General features: G+C 36.6%; 1 protein-coding gene across 1 annotated transcript in view; it reads right to left on the bottom strand.

Annotated features, from left to right (window-relative positions):
* Positions 1-376: 376 nt before the first annotated feature.
* Positions 377-22,084, bottom strand: part of TSPAN8 (tetraspanin 8) — a 31,886-nt gene continuing 10,178 nt past the window's right edge. Inside the window, exons 2-8 of the mRNA XM_010369878.2 lie at positions 19,831-19,893; positions 15,343-15,480; positions 13,810-13,884; positions 13,607-13,714; positions 7,976-8,107; positions 4,617-4,700; positions 377-671 (exon numbers count right to left, since the gene is read on the bottom strand). Coding sequence (XP_010368180.1) covers positions 618-671; positions 4,617-4,700; positions 7,976-8,107; positions 13,607-13,714; positions 13,810-13,884; positions 15,343-15,480; positions 19,831-19,893 — 654 coding nt within the window. The 3' untranslated portion in view covers positions 377-617. The remainder of the gene's footprint in view (positions 672-4,616; positions 4,701-7,975; positions 8,108-13,606; positions 13,715-13,809; positions 13,885-15,342; positions 15,481-19,830; positions 19,894-22,084) is intronic.

Here is a 22,084-nt window from a genome sequence, read left to right as displayed (position 1 = left end):
GAAAGAAAAACATGTTATAACTGTCGTGTCTGAGAGGAAGATCCAGACGGGTACCAGAGAAGCAATGGCTGGGTGTTGAGCACTCAGACCTTTTTGTTCCTACAATAGACACGCAGCAAAAGAGAGATACTGTTAGTAGTGACATAAATAGAAAAGAGATGGTGACTCTTTTACCTGGATCATTTTAGACTTGATTCAATCGTATCACCAATGGTTGATACATCACATAAAAGAGTATCATTTCTGAAAAACCCCAGATCCACTGTCTTAACTATCTGTGGCCCTGTCAGCTTGGAGATGATTATTCCACTGGGTGGCTCCAGAAGAACATTTTAAGTACTGTACCACCTGAACACAAGGATCAGACATAGAAAAGCACCAACATAAACAGTTACTTTTATTTTGAGTAAAAATACATATTCATATCATTTTCCCTTATATCCCTCAAACCTTAAATATGTTCAATATGTCTAGAAGGTATCTGTGGTCTAGCTAGCTGAGACATTTTAAAAAGACAGCTGCTCCTGACTTATATAGCACTTACATATTTAAATTTACAAAGCCAAAGCAACATTTTAAAGGGGTTTGACTGGCGATAGCTTGACACATCCACAGATTCATTTGTTCCCGATCTGGCAATACAGGACCATAGAAAACACCAAACCCAGTATCTAGAGAACAAAATAAGAGGATTAACGTGGAATTGAAGGGAAAACACTGGACACATTATAAATAAACAGAAAGAACATTATATATGAAAAGATTTTGTATACTGACAGTTCCAATCCTATCTAAGTCATCTCTCTTGGAAAATTAGAGGTTCCAATGGGACAGAAGAGCACCGCAAACGCTAAGTTTTTTTTGTGTTTTAATCAGCATTTTTTAGCTGGCCAATCAGCCTCTATCTAACTGGCCCTATATAACCGCACAGTGGCAGCTGCCACCAGAAGACCCACTCCCTTTCCTGGAACACACACATTCTTCTGCAGAGCGTCTCCTCTGGAGCACTGGGGATCTCAGGTCCCTGGGGGCTAAATAAACGTACTGCTTCCATAAAAAGGTTATTATCATCTGGTTTAAATCATCTGCATAAAAATCAAGGACTCTAGAATTTTTCCTGCTGTAGTTTTAGGCATTTTCAGGAGGAATACAAAAATGAAGTAACTCTTTTTTTAAAAAAGCTTCTAAACTATAGGGAATAGCTTAATTCAGGAATTTCTTTTGAACTGAAAAAGCACAACTGAAAATCTGGGGCATAATTTCCATCTCAAGTAGCTCTCCCAAGAATGAGGGACCCCAAAATTTGCTCTAATTGGCTCTACAGTTGGTGACTTACACGCTATGTCTTTGACGTAGAAATGATAGACAGGACCTGTGTGCATTACCAATAGAAAGTTTCCTTCCCCACCAGCCCCCTTTGAAGGGAGGATGGAGGAAGGCAAAGTGCCATTTGTGCTGAGTCAACTTAAATGCTTCTACTGTGTTGAGACTTTCTGCTTACTAACACTTCACTGGAAATGTAATTCAAATGAGAACTGCTAACCAATACTTCTTCCTTCTTAAAATGGTTGACACCAATTCTCTGCAAAAGTAATAATTTCCATTCAAAATATTCTACAATTCAAGACCGAAATTTAGTCTTTTTGCCTTGATGCTGATCCTTAAGTCTGTGGGACAAGTATCAAGAAAGAACTTTTTTTAATGGGAAAAAATAATGGGATAAGACAACTATCATCTTTCACTGCTACATCCTTGAAATAGAAGCCCATCATTTATCAGCAGACTAGACAGTTAATATCACACTTTCTTGCATTTCATTGTCCCTGAAAAAAACATTTATCATTGTTCAAAAAAATAGCACACAATTAAAAGAGATTCGTCATTTTATAATGTATGCCAAGACTCATGATAAATTTGCTAAGAGGTATGCAGCAGTCTAAAAACATGCAAAATTATCATTTTTCTTTTAACTGCTTTATTTCTAGGACCTCCTGTTGGGATAACTTCTATCCTACAAAGTGATGGCTCTCAGTGTGTAGTTTTTCTTTTTTTATTAAAGCAAGGAAAGTGCTGATCATTTTTTGTGCTTGTAAGTTGCTATAGTCAAATGAGGAAAGATATGATAGTCTGGTTGTTTTAAGCTAGAATAATGAGAATTCCAAAAATGTCTATAGATAAATTTTTCTTGCAGAATAAGGTATTTTGCATAATTTTTAGCATTCAATGTGAGAAGAATCCCTTAGGTATATAATCTTAACAGAGCTTTGGAAACAAATATTGGCCCATCTCACTAAAACCTATGCCTAAACATACTAACATAAGGTCTAAATATGGGACAGTCTTTTTTTATATGATTTTTCTGTGGAGATAATCTGAACATATTTTCTGCAGGAAGATATTTGCTTCTGTTTTCTTAAAAGTATTTTTTAGAGGAGATTTTCTGTTTTTGTATCTTGGTGTTTTTTTTTAACTTGAACTTTGGAAACAAAGAAGGGAGATAGGCCAAGTCAAAGAGCAATAGAAAACTTGTACTAATGACTGTAAGATGAGCTATAAAATGCTTTTTTTGGGGATACATAATTTATAGACTGGGTATCAGAAGACTTTTCCAATCTACTTTTTGAATAAAGGAAGATGGAATATAAAATGATTTGTTTCCCTTTAAAAGAGGGAGGGTAGGTTTTAGATTGAGGAACTGAACAACAATTTTAAAAAGTTCAGTTACTTGAACCAACTATTTACCATATCTGCAGATAGTCTAGAAATCACAATTAATTTGGTCTAATTCAAAAACGGTTATGTTTTATGATAGTACCACAAACACTTCATACCTATAAATTACTGTATAGAATGTTTGTATTAAGCTATTTTTCTCTGAATATGTCTTTAGAAGAACCAATAAAATATTTAAACATGTAATTAATACATGGAATATACCAATTTCATAAAATACTGAAATGCATTAATCTTTTTGTAATCTTATTTTCCACTAGATGTATTTAAATTCTTGAAAATGCCTTTGACTATGACACAAAGTATTTCATCAATCTCCCCAATCAAGTATGTCCTTACTTTTTCTGGTTTTGCTAACTGAGGAGCATCTGTGATTTGAGCTAGTGATAGTCAATTGTCAAAACTTGAGTTTAACATGAAATATAACTCTTATATTAAATATCTCATTTAAAACATGCTGTCTCATACATTTAAATCATTCATTTAAAATCACTAATGATTCATTTAAATCATTCATTTCTTACTCATCTTCATGGCCATTAGTCCTTATTTCTAAATTAGCATAAACCCAGAATACAAAGCAGAGAAACAAAATACATCTTACAAAATGCAGAATCAAGAGAAATAGACCTAATCCATAGCACTATTTGACTCTGAACATATATCAGACCTAAAGAAAGATAGCCATAACCTACCAACAAAGAATGCTTCATATTTATACCTATTCATTTGGATGACAAGAAAGTAATAACCCACAGTTTAATTTGCTGTTAATAGTCCCTAACCATTCTCTAATAGTTGCCTGGGAAATTCCACCAGCAAACTAAAGAACCACGTAGGACACCAAATTGCTTCATTCTCAGTTAAAATTTCTTTCTGGCAGTGATGTGGCACGAGTAAGAGGTAGAATATTACCAGAAAGCCCAAGGAGTACCTTGCACAGCATTCCATGAGCATGAAGCACAAGTCACTCAGCTGAGCTAACCAGCTCTCACAGGCATTAACCAGGGAGATACTTCATATTATAAACATTCTTGCTAATGTCCTGGAATAGGATTGTGAGTGAATTTGATCTACTTGATATCAAAATTACCCAAGATCTGGGATGATTCCAAAATGCTTCTCTGAAGCAGTTTTAATTCATATTCTTGGCAAATTTAAGTCATGTGAAAAGTGTCTTTCAGGTGTTTTTTTTTTTTTTTTTTTTTTTTTTTTTTTTTTTTTTTAAAAACATGCCAAGAAAGTTCATTAAGACAAAAATCCTATGTGGGATATTTTTCCAACATCAATAATTAAAGTGATGAAAGTAATATATAAGCCTCAATTTTCCTTGAAAATTTCTCCAAGTGAGTCAACAATACTTAAGCTGAGGATATCAGAGGTAATTACTTCTACTTTTTAGAACTTCTTGGATTTCTCTAGAATGTAATAACAAGTAACAAGAAAACAGCTTCTCACATTCTTGAGTTCAGTTTTTATTTTGTTTCAAAATCAAGATGAGAAATAAGAAATTGTAAAGGTCGTATTTTGCTTTGTTTGGTGCTTTTTCTTCTAACTTTGGAAAATTTTAACCCCTGTGCTAGTTTTCAGTGGGAAGAATATACCTGGCACTAAGAACTATGTGAAAATTAATTCCATCTTTTTCCCGGTAGAGAGGTCATTCAAAAGCAAGAGTCTCAGCCCTGCTCACTTCCTAAGACAGGAATCTCCTCCTCAGACTCAGGCTGACTGAGGGAGATGATGAGCCTTTAGCATCCAGTGCTTTTCTAAAGCATCTGCGTTTTTTTATGGTTGTTGTGTTTGTTTGTTTACCATCAATATTTCTTAAAATTAATGAACAAGCAAGAGAATAAAAGAGTCAATAATACAAGATTATACTGTACCTCAATAACTGCCAGTCCAAATGCTATTCCAATAACTATTATCAAATTTTTTACCAAGAAGTCTCTTATGGAAGAAATACAGGGCTGTTAAAAAAAAAAAATTAAAAGTTACTTCAGAAAAGTTCGACCTTATATTAATCAAAATTTTTATTCTTTTGTTTGACTTTTTACATTGCTAACAAGAAAAACACTTAACAACAAGGAACTGGGTTATTCCTTCCACTCCCTGCTTCACCCTTGCTCCAAAAGTTTGTAACTGTTGTGGTTTGTTTATACATTAAAAAGCAACTGAGGAACAAAATTTTGCTTGACTGCCTAACTGATGAATCTAGGAATTAATAATTATAAATGATTTTTCACCAACATATCCTCAAGTGATAGATTTTATAATTTATACTATAAATTTTATAGTTGATAGAGCTATACATTTTATAACATAAAAGTATAAATGATAATTTTATCTTAACTTTATTCATTTTAGAGCTGATACCACCTTGACTAAGGATGTTTTAGGTTTGTAATCTACAACAGAAAGGTTCCTGGTTGAGATTTTAGCTAATAATATTGCAAATTTTCATTTTTAAAACAAGGTATTTTCTTTCTTTCTTTCTTTCTTTTTTTCTTTGAGACAGGGTCTCCCTCCAGCACTGAAGCTGAAGTGCAGAGGCGCGATCTTGGCTCACTGCAGCCTTGACTTCCTGGGCTCAAGTGATCCTCCCACCTAAGCCTCCCAAGTAGCTCAGACTGCAGGCATGTGCTACCATGCCTGGCTAATTTTTGTTGTGTTTTGTAGAGACAGGGTTTTGCCATGTTGCCCAGGCTTGTCTTGAACTCCCGGGCTCAAGCAATCCACCCACCTCAGCCTCTGAAAGTGTGGGGATAACAGGCTTGAGGTCACCGCCGCCGGAAAAAAAAAAACAAGACATTTTCAAAATCCCTTAATATTTATCAGGACTATTTTTATCTTAAAAAGAAAAAAACTTACTATGTCTACCATTATGCCATTACTTTAGATAAAAAAGAGAATTTAGGAAGTTGCCTCTCTGCTACATTTTTGAAATGTATACAATCCAGCATGCGTTTTCATGCTTAAAACATTTTGGACTAGACCTAGTAACTTCAAGAATCGTAAATTATGGGAAGAATTTTTAAAATGGAATAAGACCACACAATATAATAGTGTTATTTTTGTACTGCCCTGAAATATATTATCCCTTGGATGGTCATATATATGCAAAGGGCCAACAAAATATTGCTATTTGTTAAATAAAATAAAAGTTCTCCAGAAGGCTAAGTCATCTTTTCCCCTTCATTCCTGACTGTAATTTCTCCATTCACCTTTAACCCAAAGTGGTAAACATTCAAGGAAATTATTATGTCATTTAGGTTAACGATGACATTAATGATTATATCTACTGAGTCACATTCATTATGTTTCAGGGGTTTTTCTCTTCCTCTTCCCCTAAGATAATAAGGTTATCTGGGCAGAAGGAAGAGAAAAAAAAGAAACGTGAATTATGGCTATTCCATATTTTTCATTTTACCAGACTTCTTGCAACTTACACATGGCAGATGGAAGTATTTTATGAATTTACAACCTTTCTTTTGGGAAACTGGTGTAGCTATCAGCCTATATTCAGCAGAATTATGTGTGAACTTACAGAAACTATCTAGTAGTGTTTTTAGGATAGTTCCAGGGGTTTTTCAGAATCTGTCTTGAGGAAAAACATCTTTGAGTTGAATTTGAACAGGAGACAAATAGCAATCTGCAATTGAATTTACTGATTTCCTCATTATCCTAAGTGGAAACTATCTTCATTTACATTATATTTATTTCCCCTTTTCCTTGTAAATATTATGTCACTAACATTAGGTAGGGAGGAGGGGAGCAGGGAGAATATAAAACGTAAGAATCAAACTTTTTGTAGTAATATTATTGTGACAAGGAAAAACGCAGTATAACACTGTAGTCTGGTAGATTACTTATTGAGTTATTTTAAATCTTAGTGACATACTTTAAGTATTAATGACAGCAACTCCCCTTCAGAGAAGAGCCTCTTTAATTTTGATAACATCAGTGAAAAAGATAAATAGTCAAGGAGAGGGTAGTTTCCCCTGAGATACTTTCTACTTCCTTTTATAAATTAATGTCAGTAGCAGTTACTAAATCAAAACAATTCTAGATTGAAAATAATCTTTGGGTATTATAAATATTAAGATTAATTCATTGTGAATGTATAGTGGCTTTTAATGTATCTGCCTCTCAACTAGACTGTAATCTCCTAGAGGATTCAGAGGCATGTCTAACCCTAGCAAGGTTCCGTCTGACATGTAGTAGGCACTGAAGAATAACAGCAAATAAGTGAAATACTAATATCAATTGTAATTTTTGAACACATTTTTTTCTAAGCAGAAGGAACAACTGATGAAGGGACAGATGTCATGTTCTTCATGAAGCCATATCCGGAACCCCACAGACTAAGTGAGATGGGGTCCCATAACACCTTGCGCCCATCTCTATCCATGAAATACTAGTAGACCATTGGATTGAAGTTGCCTAATTATCTTTCTCTCTTCCTTATTTAAGCATCAGCTCCATGAGTGCAGACATTGTGCTCTGTTCAGGAATGAATTTCCAGTGACTGGTAGAAGGCTTGGTGCATAGAAGGTGGTCAATAAGTATTTGATGAATTGATCAATAAGAAGAACTAGGACACCCACGTACTGACATTCACAGGTCACATAAATATGACCTCTACAACACATAAAAGATTAACCTGTCTTTTTAAATTGACTTTAAATGTTCAAGGTAACTTCTCAATTGCAGCAATAACTAGGTAAATTGGTAGCTGTCAATAACATAGAGAACCTAAACCCTTAAACGTATTGGGAAGGACTTGGAGTTCTTTTTTTTTAAATTTTGAGAAAGAAGAAACCTCATTTCTTGAGAAAAGGAAATTTGATCAGAAAACAAAAAACATTGACTTTGAAAATTAAAGTGAAAATATTGTTTTCTAGAAGTCATGTTAAAGTAGGAAAAAATAAAGGAGAGTAATGATTAAGATGACCAAAGAGAGGACAAAATAAACTTTTATGTTAGTTTGTACTTTGCCTCCCATTGCAGCAGAATGTTTCTTTGACCTATTAAGATTGGACTTAAATTATGCCAGACTCATAGAATAAATGAAGTCTATCTGCTTTTATCTTTAAATAAGGATTTTTTTAATTCGGGAAATTTCTGAGATTTTTATATCATGATTCCCATTGTACTTGATACATTTTAATTTTTTGTAGGGACTTTAATTGTGAAAAGAAAGTAACAAAATTGCTTATTTTATCAAATGTGATTTAGTTCTCACCTCTTGGTAAACTAGTTTTCCATTATAGTTGGTGCATGGTCTCTGTGTATCTAGACATTCACATAAGTTGGGATATTGTTGAAAATTATTTCCCCAATCAGCAGCTCCGTTGATCAAACCACAGCATTTAAACTATTGATAAAGGGTAGAATGAGAAGCAGTCAGTAAGAAGATTAAAAACATTGGCAATACATTAAATTATAATCTTCTGAAATCATTATTAAAATGGTTATTATGCTAAAATACCATGTAAGTCACCTTTCACTTTTCCCTATATAGAAGTAAAAATTAAGGATTTTTTTCATTTTGATCTTTACATTAATGATGGAAAAATGGAGTTGCAGACTCAAAAATCTGAAGAAGTTGGGAAGATGAAAAACTCACCTACTAGTTTTTTTGTTTGTTTGTTTGTTTGAGATGGAGTCTTGCTCTGTCATCAGGCTGGAGTGCAGTGGCACGATCTTGGCTCACTGCAACCTCCAACTCCCTGGATCAGGCGATTCTCCTACCTCAGCCTCCCGAGTAGCTGAGATTATAGGCATGCACCACCACGCCCAGCTAATTTTTGTATTTTTTGTAAAGACTGGGTTTTACCATGTTGGCCAGGATGGTCTCAATCTCCTGACCTCGTGATCTGCCCACCTCAGACTCCCAAAGTGTTGGGATTACAGGCATGAGCCACCGTGCCCAGCCTCACCTACTAGTTTTTAATGACAAAAGAGAGTCAGATCTATGTAACTTAGATATTGTCAAAAAGGTTTCCAAAGAATTCTTTGACAAGAGAGTCAAAGAATTGTTGCTCAAAAGACACGTGAAGTTTTAAAAGTGAAATTTCCACTCCATGATCTCTGATCACTTTTGAAAGAGAGGAGAAAAAAGATGAGAGATATTGCAAAGACCAAAATAGATGCTCAAGGAGCCTCCAATAAGATTGAATTTTATGAACATCTTTAAAATATGGGATGGAACACAAGTGAAAAATCAAGCTCTTAGAATGTCAGGAAAGTTATAACCCCAGAATAAACTGATTCATGGAAAAAACACTAAAAAAGAGAGGAAGGAGGGTTCATAGCCATGTTTCAGGAAGAAAAACAAGGAAATGATAACCCCAAGAATCAGGGCATGTGGCACATAATATTATTTGATAGGAGAAAGAAAGATAATTATCCCTCATCTTGCTTCCATCTGCTCTATTAGAGGGAAAACACTTCGTGTAGAAATGGGAGGAAAAAAATGGCTGAAAACAACAGAACCAAGACTGAGTGGTTTTCCCAGCTCTGATACATTGCAATGCCAAGATACTGAAAGAATTTTCATTTACCGGGCAGGTAATCATGTTTATTGCCCACATTAATTTAACCTCTGTGTCAAAGTTTGTTCATCTGTAAAATACAGATAATAACAGTTGCTAATAATAGCATTTAATTTGCAGAATTATCATAAAGATAAACATGAGAAAATCCATGTAAAGATAAGAACTCCCAGGTTGAAGAAAGCACTCAATAATGCATTTGCTTTTATTGTTTTTGTTTTCATTGTTTGCTGTTGGTGTTGTTTCCGTTATGCTCTTACGGGAACATGATCTGTTCAACATTGTTATCAATGATTTGAATAAATAGAAAAAATACCTTTCCAATTCTGTAGTTTATGTAGAGCTAGGAGTGATGATTAATATGCTGGAGAACAGTCAAATTTCAAAGATAGTTTAAATAACAGAGATAAACTAACAAATTCAACTGAGGCAGATATGAAGTCTTATACTTAGGTCCAAAGACTGAGTTACACAAAAACATTACTTAACAGATGTTTATATGACAGAGAGCTGGAAATGTCAGTTTGTTTCAAGGTCAGTACTAGCAAGGAGGGTGCTCTTGAAACAACCTCCTTTCCTGTTCCCATGGTAGACATGATTGTTTATTCTTTCTGATTACATAATCTTGAGTAGTATTAACTGATACAGATATCCTCTGTCAAATGTAAAGTAAGTTTCACTATAAAATTTATATTCTCACTTACAGATCAGTTCATATTTGGAATATGGTAGACCTCAGGACTCCTTAGGGAGGCATAAAGACATACTCACAGATGAGAGGGTAGAAGTGAGGAAGGTTAAAACTTGTCACGATGTCAAGTCACTACATCAGAGATAGGAGCAGTTAAAGAAGAAGCTGGTCAGGACTTGTTGAAAGTGGTGTAACAGCTGGATGAAAAAGGCAGTATGCACTGAATGATACAACACCTCTAGACAAATAATAATGAGCAAGAATCCAAAAGGGGTGCATTCCATCAGTATGTTGACAGGGAATTTTTGTGGGAAATCCCTGAAATCCAAAGAGAAAGTCACTCAGCATCTGTAGCTTTTGTCAATGTGTTATGGGACCCCAGGTCATCCAGCCAGGGTTTGTGATGGTAGGATTCTTTTCCCAAAGAAGCATAACTTATAAAAGAGAGCATAGTGGAGAAGGAGGAGGAGGAGGAGGAGAAGGAGGAGGAGGAGGAGGAGGAGGAAGAAGAAGAAGAAAAGAAGAAGAAGAAGAAGAAGGAGGAGGAGGAGGAGGAGGAGGAGGAGGGGGAGAGAATTTATGTAGCCTCAGTACCTCTGCTGGGTGGGGCTGAGCATCCCAGACCCATCCCAAGGTGTTGACCTAGGACAAAATATACTAGAGATAATCACTGAGCCTCTGGTTTGGGTCCTGAGTAACATCTGCTGCACACCTCCCTGGATTCAAGGTCTCCGTGCCAGTCCTGGGTTTCTAAATGTTCTGTTTGTTGTAGCATGTTCTCCTGAAGTGCTCCTGCTCTTGTAAAGAAATCCTATGGCTGAAGGGGGGGGGAGGGGGAAGGGGAAGGAGGAGGAGGAAGGAAAGAAAGAGGAGGAGGACGAAGGAAGGGAGAAAGAAGAAAGAAGAAGAAGAAGGGGGAGGGAGGCGGAGGGGGAGAAGAGGAGGGGAGAAGGAGGAGGAGAGAAAGAAGAATCCTTCTTCGAAGGGCGGAGGGGGGGACTATTAGAGGAGGGAGAGGATATAGGGGCGGATGAGAGGAGAACGAAAGACGAATGAGAAGGACATCCTTTTTTGAGGTACAAGATGGAGCTCGGAGAACAGGGGAGGAAGAAAAGACTCAGCAAGAAGCAAGAAAAAGAAGGGGAGATGGAGGAGAAGAAGAAAAGGAAGAAGGAGAAGGAGGAGGAGAAGGACGAGAAGGAGAAGGAAAGAAGGAGAAGAAGGAGAAGAAGAAGACTCATAACGGACATTTGAATAAATATAGTCCTACGAACACAAGGAACTTCAGCCATAGGATTTCTTTACAAGAGCAGGAGCACTTCAGGAGAACATGCTACAACAAACAGAACATTTAGAAACCCAGGACTGGCACGGAGACCTTGAATCCAGGGAGGTGTGCAGCAGATGTTACTCAGGACCCAAACCAGAGGCTCAGTGATTATCTCTAGTATATTTTGTCCTAGGTCAACACCTTGGGATGGGTCTGGGATGCTCAGCCCCACCCAGCAGAGGTACTGAGGCTACATAAATTCTTCCTGCTTGCAGCCTGTTATAAGCTGGGCTCTAGAGTAAGAATGATCCTGGAAAGGAGAGAATCAAAGGATGCAACTAGGGGGAGCTAGGAAAAGCACATCAGAAAGGAAGTTAAACAGGGACTGACCCATATCAGGTTTCAGCTTTTGGAAATGATGCTTTAAGCAGAATTTTTACAAGCTGGCGTCTATCCAAATAGGAACTAGCGAATGCTCTGGGGGAGAAAGAAAAGGCATCTGATAAACAGTTCAAGAAACCAAGGATGTTTCCACTTGAAAAGCAAGGATTTTAGGAGTCAAACAATAGCCATTCTCAAAGAAAAATCTATCATATATAAAAGCATCAATAATTTTTTTTCCTCTGAAACTCTGGAAAAACTAGTACTAAATAATGTAAATCCTAGGGAGGCAGATTTTGTTTCAAATTAAGAAATAACTTACTAATCATCAGACTTGTATATAAGCGGGATGGGCAAAAATTAGTAAACTTTCACCTCTTTAATATTTCATTTGAGGGTAGATGACCATAAATATAAAATATGTTTATCAGTGAGAAGTCAGATTAAGTGACCTATAAAATTCAGGCCTCTCCTAAGATTCTGTGAATTTCCATGACATGCATATATTCAGAAGGAAAAAGCAGTAAGAGCACTCCAGGATGGAAACTGACGCAAAGGCAGGAAGGCAGAATTGTTCAAGGGACCCTGAGTACACAAACCTGGCTAGACTAGAGTTTACTCTTTAGAGAGCAGTACTTAGTAAAGTTAAAATATTAGGTAGGAGCCAGAAAGTAGAAGACCTTCAATGCTCACCCATATTTTGATTTTAAAGAAAAAAGGAGGGGATAGTATACTGATTTAAAAAATAATAGACTTGTCAGACAGATCTGGGTTCAAATTCCAACCCATCACTTGGTAGCTATTAGACCTCCCTAAATCCCAATCTCCTTATCTGTAAAATATGGTTAACGAAGATAATGATATTACCCATCCATAGGGTTGTTGTGGGTATTAAATGAGCTACTGGATATAAAACCTGGTACATAGTAGCAATTAATGTTAGCTATTACCATTTTTATGAGACAGAGAAGTGGTGGAGGCTGAGAAAGAGAAAAAGAGAGGTTGGACATGGTTGCTCACGCTTGTAATCCCAGCACTTTGGGAGGCCAAGGCAGGAGGATCACTTGAGGTCAGGAATCTGAGACCAGTCTAGGCAACATAGTAAGACCCCTCTCTCTACAAAAATGATAATAATTTTTAAAAAGGTAGCCAGGCATGGTGATGCGTGCTTGTGGTCCTAGCTACTCAGGAACCTGAGGTGGGAAGATCTCTTGAGTCCTGGTGGTTGAAATTGCAGTGAGCTATGATTGTACTACTGCACTCCAGGCTGAGTGACACAGCAAGACCCTGTCCTCAATATAATTAATTATTTTTTAAAAAGAAGAGAGAGAGGCTATGTGCGGTGGCTCACCCCTGTAATCCCAGCACTTTGGGAGGCTAAGGCAGGTGGATCGCTTGAGGTCAGGAGTTGAAGACCAACCTCACCAACATGGTGAAACCCTGTCTCTACTAAAAATACAAAAAATGAGCTGGGTGTGGTGGCACATGCCTGTAGTCTTAGCTACTCAGGAGGCTGAGGCAGGAGAATCACCCGGCAGGCAGAGGTTGCAGTGAGCCAAGATTGCACCACTTCACTCCAGCCTGGGTGACAGAGCAAGACTGTGTCAAAAAAAAAAAAAAAAAAAAAAAAAAAAAAAAAAGGAGAGAGAGAAAGAGAGGAGATTCCCAGACCTACTATCCTTTTAAATGGTAAATGGAAAATATTAAAACTGTTATTGATTTGACTCATTTGAGGCTTAACCTGTCATAAATGTATCTTCTTAATTTCTGTCCTTCAAAACTGCTTCAGAACTTTGTATGAAGTGAGAAAGTAATTACGAATATCTTAGATATTTCTTATCGCATGGCGACAGAATAATCAATCAAAATCTGCAAAATGGAGACACTTTTCAATCTTTAAGGAATATGTGTTAAAAACTAAACAAACACAGAAGAACTATGTCCAGCTCTTTAAAATGAACAACGAATTCTAATTACCTCTTTTTGAAACTCAACCATGGCTTGCTGGAATTGTTTTGCACTTTCCTCTGTGGTGCTCAAAAGCTTTGTGTTTTCACGGAGAGTTTCATTGATAATGCGATCAGACTGAAAATTGAAAAGTATTTTACATTATTCATGCCACAAGGTAGTATTTCAATTTTTCAAACTTTTTCAAAATTTTCAAACATCCGTACACACACCTCAGATTTGAAAACAGCTCCTAGGATACCTGCCGCCACCTGCAGGAGCAGGATCAGAAGCAAGCCTATGAAAAACTGAAGAAGAGGAAAAGAAATACACATTATCCTCAGTGCATTCAGTAACATCTGGGGGCATTTTGGCACAGCACTTCTCTCTACAGCTGGGATTATATCACAGTGAGAGTGTCACTCACACTCTTCATTTATTCCACTTTTCATGTCAAGCTGAAAATTTTGGGTTCTTTACTACTCAGAAAACTTTGCTCCAGAGACTGATCGAGGAAAGTGGTTCAGGCAAAAAACTATCAAAACAACTATTGGTATCTGTATGATACTGACTAGAGGGAAGTCTGAAAACTGAGATGAATTTATTTGAATGCTATTTTACTCCTTCCCTTTCTTCATCAAACACAACCTCACACAAACTCAGAACTGGCTTTGAAACAGCATCTCCACTACTATCAGAATCACCTGGCATCTTGTTACATATATAGATTCCTGAAATCGGCTTCAGATACGCTGAATCATAATTTAGAAGGATGCAGCCAAAAGACAATTAGTTTTTTTAAAAACAAGCTCCTTGAGTAATTAAATTCTTCAATGGCAAATGAGGCCTTGCTTTTCAAAAAGCAATCAGTAGGAATGTTATTAGAGTCCCTTTAAAACTCTGTCTCTGTCATCCCTCACAATAATCAAACAGTTTTAAGCATTTTTCTCAGATACTTATATAATCTTTACTTTATTAGAGGAATAAGTTTAGATTAGATCTGATAAACTTTTACGCCACATTTGTATCTGCTAAACACTTGATTTTTTCCGAATATTTTAACTATATCCATTTTCTACTGTATATGTTAAAAATGAATGCTTGTGAATTATCCAAAACCATTTATCCTCCTCGATGTTCTCTAAGAGACAATTCTGATTATCTCATTCATTTAAACTTTTTCTTTTAGCATGGCACGTAAAACACCTATGATTTTACCACAACCCACACTTGGATTCATCTTCCACCATTTACTGGAAACAGTCTTGCCGGTCTCCTGCCATACCCAAGTCTTCTCAGTTCCCAAACACACCAGCTTTCCAGAAAGCTTTTCCTACCCTCACTCATACAAATACCTTATTCACTTCTGCCCTGGTTTGAAAGTCCCATCCCCTGTCTTGCCCTTTGTTTCTGAGGCCACTCCCACTGTAGCTATTTGCTTACTTATTAATCATCCCTAGTAGGTTCTAAAGGTCTTATGTATTATTTAGCACAATATGTGACACACAGAGGTATGGCAGTAATGTTGAATGAGTGAATGAATGAATGGATGAATGATTACAATTTGTCTCCTCTCAGAGTATCCTCCAGTTTCTAAGCCAAACTAAGCCAAATCTAAGCCAGATCAGCTTACACACTCAAACCTTCTAAAGAGAAGTTGGAGGTAGAGTTTCATCAATCATGGCATTATTTAACAGACAATAGGGATGGGAGAGAATTCTCTGGAGTCTGAAGGTTGGACACTGGGATTTGTTTAGAGAACTCACCAACAGAAGCATGCAGCGACTTTCTTTTATAGCACCGCAGCATCCCAGGAAGCCCAGAATCATGATGATGGCACCTACAGCAATCAATATGTTCACAGCAACATAGGAGCTAGAGCTTAAATCTGTAGAATTTAAAACCTGAAGTAAAAAAGAGATTAATGGCAGAAAATTCTTTTCCTTGAAGTTGATTTTGCTTATTCAACAAATATCCATTGAGTGCCTACTATGTGTCAAGTCCTGTGCCAGGACCCTGAAATACATCAGTAATCTTAAAAAGTACAAATCTTTGCCCTCATGGAGCTCACATTCTATTGAAGTGCTATTTGCCCAAATAATGTTTCCAACCTTATATTTTTCTAAAATGATATGTTGAAAGCTGGGTAGAAGAAATGTAATAGGTTTTTTTAAACCCTATTTTAAAAAGCTTAGGACAGTTACTTTTACTCTTCTTGATGTAATCTTTGGTTCACATATTTTGTGTATTCTACATAATGTAGCATTATAAAGCATGTGTTCTTATGGTTTTTAATTCTTTAAAAAGTTCAAGTTCTTTAAACTACTGATAGACACAACAATATGAATGAATTTCAGAGTCATTATGCTGAGCTAAAGAAGCCACAGAAAAAAGTAAATACTGTATGATTCCATTTCAATAAAGTTCAAGCATTCGCAAAACTATGGTTATAAAAATCAAAGCAGTGCTTGACTTTGAGCAAGGCAGAAGGGAAAACAAGAGTTAACTGAAAAGGGACATGAGGGAACTTCCATGGGTTAATAAAAACGCTTTGTATCTTCATTAAAAAGAAATCCAGTTCCTGATATTTCATATCAATTTTATCTCTTTGTTCCCAAAAGCCATAGTCCATAAAGTCATCTAGAAACTCTTTATTTTGACTGTTAGTTAATGAGATATGAGAGGGAAAAAATCCTAGGGTTCTTTATAGTGGGTGGGTTACCCATCAGGCATAATTCAGTTCTCCCAACAACACACACATACTTGTCTTCACCACCCTCATAACACCTAGCCTCAGTCTACCTCTTGTCCTCGATATGTGGATTTATCCAGAAGTAAATCACAATGAAAAAGTAAAGCCTTGTGCATGTGTTATGCATAAATCCTATATGTAGCCCATTTGTTTTCTATAACCTCTATCTACTAGGCTCTCTCTACATAGAGCACTAGTTCCTAGACAAACTCGAAACCTCTCCCTCCCAGAATGGGCTATATAGCATGGAGGTCAGCTCCCTTAAGAGTCAATACCAAAATCACTGCTATGCTTTAATGATATTTTTGTTTTTCAAGGCTTTTTAATCCTACTTATTGCCTAGAGAAAACTTTTATTCAACAATCATCAGGAACGAATGTGCTAAAGTTATAAAAGCATTAAAACAAATTATCTATATTTTGTCAGGGTCCTAATAAATATGGAACAGTCACCCAACCTACTGGGCTCCAGTTTCCCCATTTATAGAAGGGAATTGGGTCAACCTCTGTGATAGCTAGGCCTCCTTTGTCTCTTAAAAGTCTATGCCTACAGATAATGTTTCAATTTACATATTTTGAAAGCTTGGTTAAGTCCTAAAGATTTTTGTTTGTTTGTTTTTATTGTTTTCTTATTAATATTAGAGCTAGAAAATCAGTTTTGTTAATAAACAGGCATGACATTGGAATAAAAATAAATGTGACAAAAATAGAAGCATTAGGAAACTAGCTCTATGGACTTACTGCTAAATATTGCTTCACTAGAATATTGTGGCCAGTACAGGCGAACCCTGTGAGAGGATGAAAGTCCTCGCTACCTGGGTTATCAGAACTTAGAGAAGATACCCCAGACATACAAATAATAGTTCAAATATCTACACGTGAGGCCAAGATAGCATGACCAGCACTTGTGCAGCAGGTAGTGAAACACTTCTACGAGGCTAACCTGGGCAGGGTGACCCACTGCCAGAGACTAGCCAGAAAGCAGTGTATTGACTGTCTAGTGGTCATTGTTCCAATTCCAGCCCAACAAGTGGTTATTCTTATTCAAGAATGAAGTGGAAATCTGAGTTCTGATGTTTGCACCAGGGGAGGCACAGCAGGGTTTGAAAAGCTGTCTTGAATGAACACTGTGTCCCTGTGTGTCTTAGGACAAGGGGAGAATTTCAAGACAGAGAAATTCAGCTGGGCCTGAAAGATGAGGACTCAGGAATCCTCTTTGGATCAGAAGGGACCTCCTGGGACAAGGATGGCTGCCCATGTGCTTTTCCTCATGGTGTTGCTTATCCTGAGGTAGAAAAAAGGGTCCCTATGAGACACTTCAGCAGAAAGATCTGTCATTCCCCTAACATCCTTCTTTTCTGTGTTTATGTTCATGTTTTTCCTTCTAAAATAGCTACCTCTGTTTTTTCACTAATAAAAAATTCAGCTCTTTTCTTAGTCTTGATTCTTTGTCACTGGCTTGAGATAAATACAAACCAAGCCAATTTTATATAAGTCAAGCTGGTTAATGTTGTCCTGGTAGACACTGGCTTTTGTTCAGGGTGACAGGCTGATGAAGCGTGAGTCAAAATGTAACTAAAGATGCTGTCTAACTCTATTAATTCATTCTCATCCCCAGATGTGGAGTAGCACCCTCTCAAGGACAACAGTTCCCCTTTAATACATCCAATATGTACAATTTTTTAACAGACTAAACACCAAATTTGTTTACTAGAAGCACTGGGAAGGAAAGAAAATATCAACAGGAAGTAAAATAATAAAATAAAATAAATTGCAGGCTGCACACACATCTTGAAGGGCCAAAGCACCCTGCAAGTAGGTGACTGTTAATCTCTGTGCTTAATGATGAGTCCCAAAGTCAGACTTCAGATTCTACAGGATGGAAATTCTGCACATCTTCAAATGCTCCTCTTGGACTCAAACACCAGAGCTCCAGGCCATCAGGAAGTCACAATTCCAGTTATCAGTAGAAAACAATCAGTGAAATCCTGATGGACTAGGATGTTACTAAAAAGCTGCCACACCCATCTCCCACCCAATTTCTTCACCATGGTGAGGCACAGAATGTAGAAGCCACTAATTGCCACTGTGATTCTCCGGGCTTTCTAAAGACAGAAAGCAAATTTTAAAAGGAAAAGAACAACAGGAGAGAGAGAGAAAACAAAACAAAACAAAACAAAACAAAACAAAACAAAAAAACAGAGAGTGAGAAAGAAGTTTTCAGAAAAGCCACTCACTGTAGCAAAGGAAACAGAGCAGACGTTAATTCCCTTTTCATCTTTCTTTCCACTAGGCCGTGTTCAAAGACATTTAGCTGCACCATGATATAATATGTTTTAGTAGAAAATACATTGTCTTAATTGCTGGCTTAATAATCTCTCAGTAATTATCAACTTGGAATCAAAGTTCTTCTCAGAGAGGAGAAACTCTCTTTATGTGGGGAAATACCTTAAAAAGGTTCTAGCAATAGAAGAGGTGATCCTTTAGTGGCAAGAGCCCAGAAAACAAAGAACAAATAAATGGCTCTGAATGTGTTAGAATAATAATTTGTGGGGATGGAGCCCCAGAATAGAAGAGGGGAGAGAAAAGAATAAAAGCACGGGAGCCAGGAAATGGTGCCAGGGTGGCATTATGTTCCATAAAACTGACAGAACAATCCCCGCACACTCGCCCCCTCCCTCTTCCTGCAACTCTTCCCACATTTGGGATACTGTGGCATGGAACAGATACCACACATATGGAGTCCAATAGCTGGAGCCAGAATTAACCAAACGAAATACACTTCCTCCAGTCCTGTAGATCTGGGTAAGAGCTTTGGCACTGGGAACGGAATGGTGTGTGGGGGAGGAAAATGGGTCATGTTAATCTTACATATAGCGCAAAAATCTGGACATCCCCAGAGAATTACTGAGTTACACTGAGTTAGATCAGCCACTACTGGCAAGCGGTTACCTTCACTGCCAGTTGCCACAGGTAAATAACAAGTACCCTTGTACCTTGTTGCCTTTAAAATACAGATTCAAATTATTCTTCTCCAAGAAAACTTCTCATCTTCTTTCCTTTTAGACCAACCACATTGGGATCAATTAAATTATTGTCAATACCTTCTATTATAAAAACTGTTCTTCTTGGTGAGAAGGAGAGGTGGCCTATATCCTCAATATAGGCCTTAAACAAATGGTGGCCTTAAACAAATAGTAAAAGGAGGAAAATTTCCACTTTGGCGCCTTCCCACCTGCATCTCACTGAATGTTCTTGAATTTTTTGAATAACACCTCCTCCACTCTCTAGAAAGATTTTTCCACAACTAGCACAGTGCCAGCCACATAGTAATTTTGATGGATTGAATTAAATTATAAAATCACGTAACAGCATAAGTGATTACATGAAGTAGTTGAGAGAAACACTTTAGACATGTTTATTACTATTATTGTCATAACTTTCATTATTATAAATGAAATAAACTACACCGGGGAAAGGGTGACTTGTTTTTGCATACTTACCTCTTGAGAGTCACTGCTTACTCGTACCCATATTGCTAATGCTAGGATCAAGATACCACATAGCTGCAGAAAAAAAACAAAACAAAAAAAGAATACAATTAGGATCATATGAAACTCTGATTCCATACCCTCTCATCTATCCGGTGACAGTAGTTTATCATTGACTATACTATCACAACCTGGAAGACATACATGAGGCATATTCATGTACAGATCATTGTTGAAATGTTACATTGCAATTTGTAAGTTTGATGAGAATAATTCTATTTCTCATCCACAACTCACTCATAGGTCTATGGACAAGAAGTTATTTCCATTAGGCCTGGAAAGATTATTTTTCCATGTAACTCTAGCCTTGTGTTTCTGCTAGATTGTAGCATACAAAAGAAAAGTCACAACAGCTTAAAGATAAAATATCTTTATCATGCCTCCGGGTTTGTTTGTGAGAAGCTATGCTGGACCAGGAAAAAAGGGAATGATTGAATAGTCACCATTCATTTAAGATTTGAGAGGAAGGGAGAAGTTGGGATAGACCGGAAAAAGTAAAACATTTGACAAGATGTGCAGTTAAGCAACAAGGCTACACAATAATCAACAGTTTTTGAACCCAAATAAACTATCTTAAAAACAAGCTCTTTTAGGTGGTAAAGTTTACTCAGAGAGAAGGAACAATGAAATAACTTAAAGTCTTAAATTCCTTTAATGACTTTACCAGATTATTTAATTTGGACCAATGCCAACACAATAAAATGTAAAACACATTTTACTTTAGTGTAAGGAAAACTCTTGTCATTCAGGGTTTTTTGAAAAAAGTTATGCATTGTGGTTTCAAAAACAAAAATCAAAGATCTATTATTAGATAGAATGTTAAGAGCTGGCCTGGTAACATACCAGACACAGCAGGCCTTGGAGGACTTAGTAGACAATTCTGACCTTGCTGTGCTTCAACAGACAAATGTCCTTGGAGCATCACTGCTTTCATGCATGGTTGAGACATATGCCTAGAACCCCCAGACAGCACTTTTAATGGCTTCTCATTGAGTTTGCAGGGGAAATAGAGTCAAGGGCTCTGTTAAGGACTAGGAAGCACAATGAGTAGTGGAGTAACCATAGACTCTGTACTCCCTAAAAGACCTTGAAAATCATCTAGGTCTAAACCCCTCATTTTGAATGGAGAAATTGGAATCCTGGGTGCTAATTATCATATCATGAAAATGTGGAACAATTCCTAACCAATCCGCCTTTACAAGATACTTCAACTTCTACAAAATAACGAATGCAATTAAAAACCAAACCTCTTTAACCACCAAATAACCTATGCAATTATCTCATACACACACATAAACACACATACACCATAAAATACAAATGATTAAAAAACACAGCTTTTGTGTTTGAAAATTTTCCTTACTTCTTTAACCCTGAGATTTACAGCATCCTTTCACTAAATTCTAATTTCATTTGCAAACGAAGACAAATGCTCATTTTAGCAGTTCTTTGTTAAACAGTTTGTGAATGATAATTTATGTCAAATGATAATGAGACCCTCTGGGATTTTCAGTAATTTCATACCAACTGAATTTGTTGTTTGTTGTTTAGTTTGTTCACTGATTATCTTCTTTCTTTTTCTTCTCTTTTCACAGGCAGATTCGTAATGATTGGCTTAACAGTCATTCTGGCCTTTAGTTGTAACTAATGAACCTTATAGCTATTATGAGTTGCATTCTTTCCTGATATTTGTTAAACTATCAATGAAAAAACTTTAAGAATTCTTAGAGCTTAGTAAGAACTCACTGTGATTTTTTTTAAAACTTTAACTTTTTTGTTTGTGTATTACTATTTACTTTTTCAAGGTATTTAGACATCAAATCATTCACAAATCGTATTAAATCAATCATATCTGCCCCTCAGACAGCAACTTTTAGTCTTCTCAGCCACTGAAAGTTTTCTGTAACATTAACATTTAAAAGAAAGAGTACCCAACTGTTCCAGAAGTAAAAAATATTTTGCCCAACTAATCTTCAGAATTAGACAGTCTTTTTCAGGAACTTTGAAGCTGGCCAAAGTATCATTTCCATCCCTAACTCTACCTTTTCTTCAAACTTCATTTTAAAAATGAAACAAATGTTTAGAGTATATCATTCTCATCTGAGTGGAGAAATTCCCATGTAAACATCAGTCTAATATCATGAAATTATTCATAACTTTGTTGAATGACTTTAAAAGTAAATTTATTTTCTATCAAGAATGACCA

The sequence above is a fragment of the Rhinopithecus roxellana genome, chromosome 10 (genome assembly GCF_007565055.1).
Source record: "Rhinopithecus roxellana isolate Shanxi Qingling chromosome 10, ASM756505v1, whole genome shotgun sequence".
Classification (NCBI taxonomy): domain Eukaryota; kingdom Metazoa; phylum Chordata; class Mammalia; order Primates; family Cercopithecidae; genus Rhinopithecus; species Rhinopithecus roxellana.
This window is presented reverse-complemented; position numbering and strand designations above follow the sequence as displayed.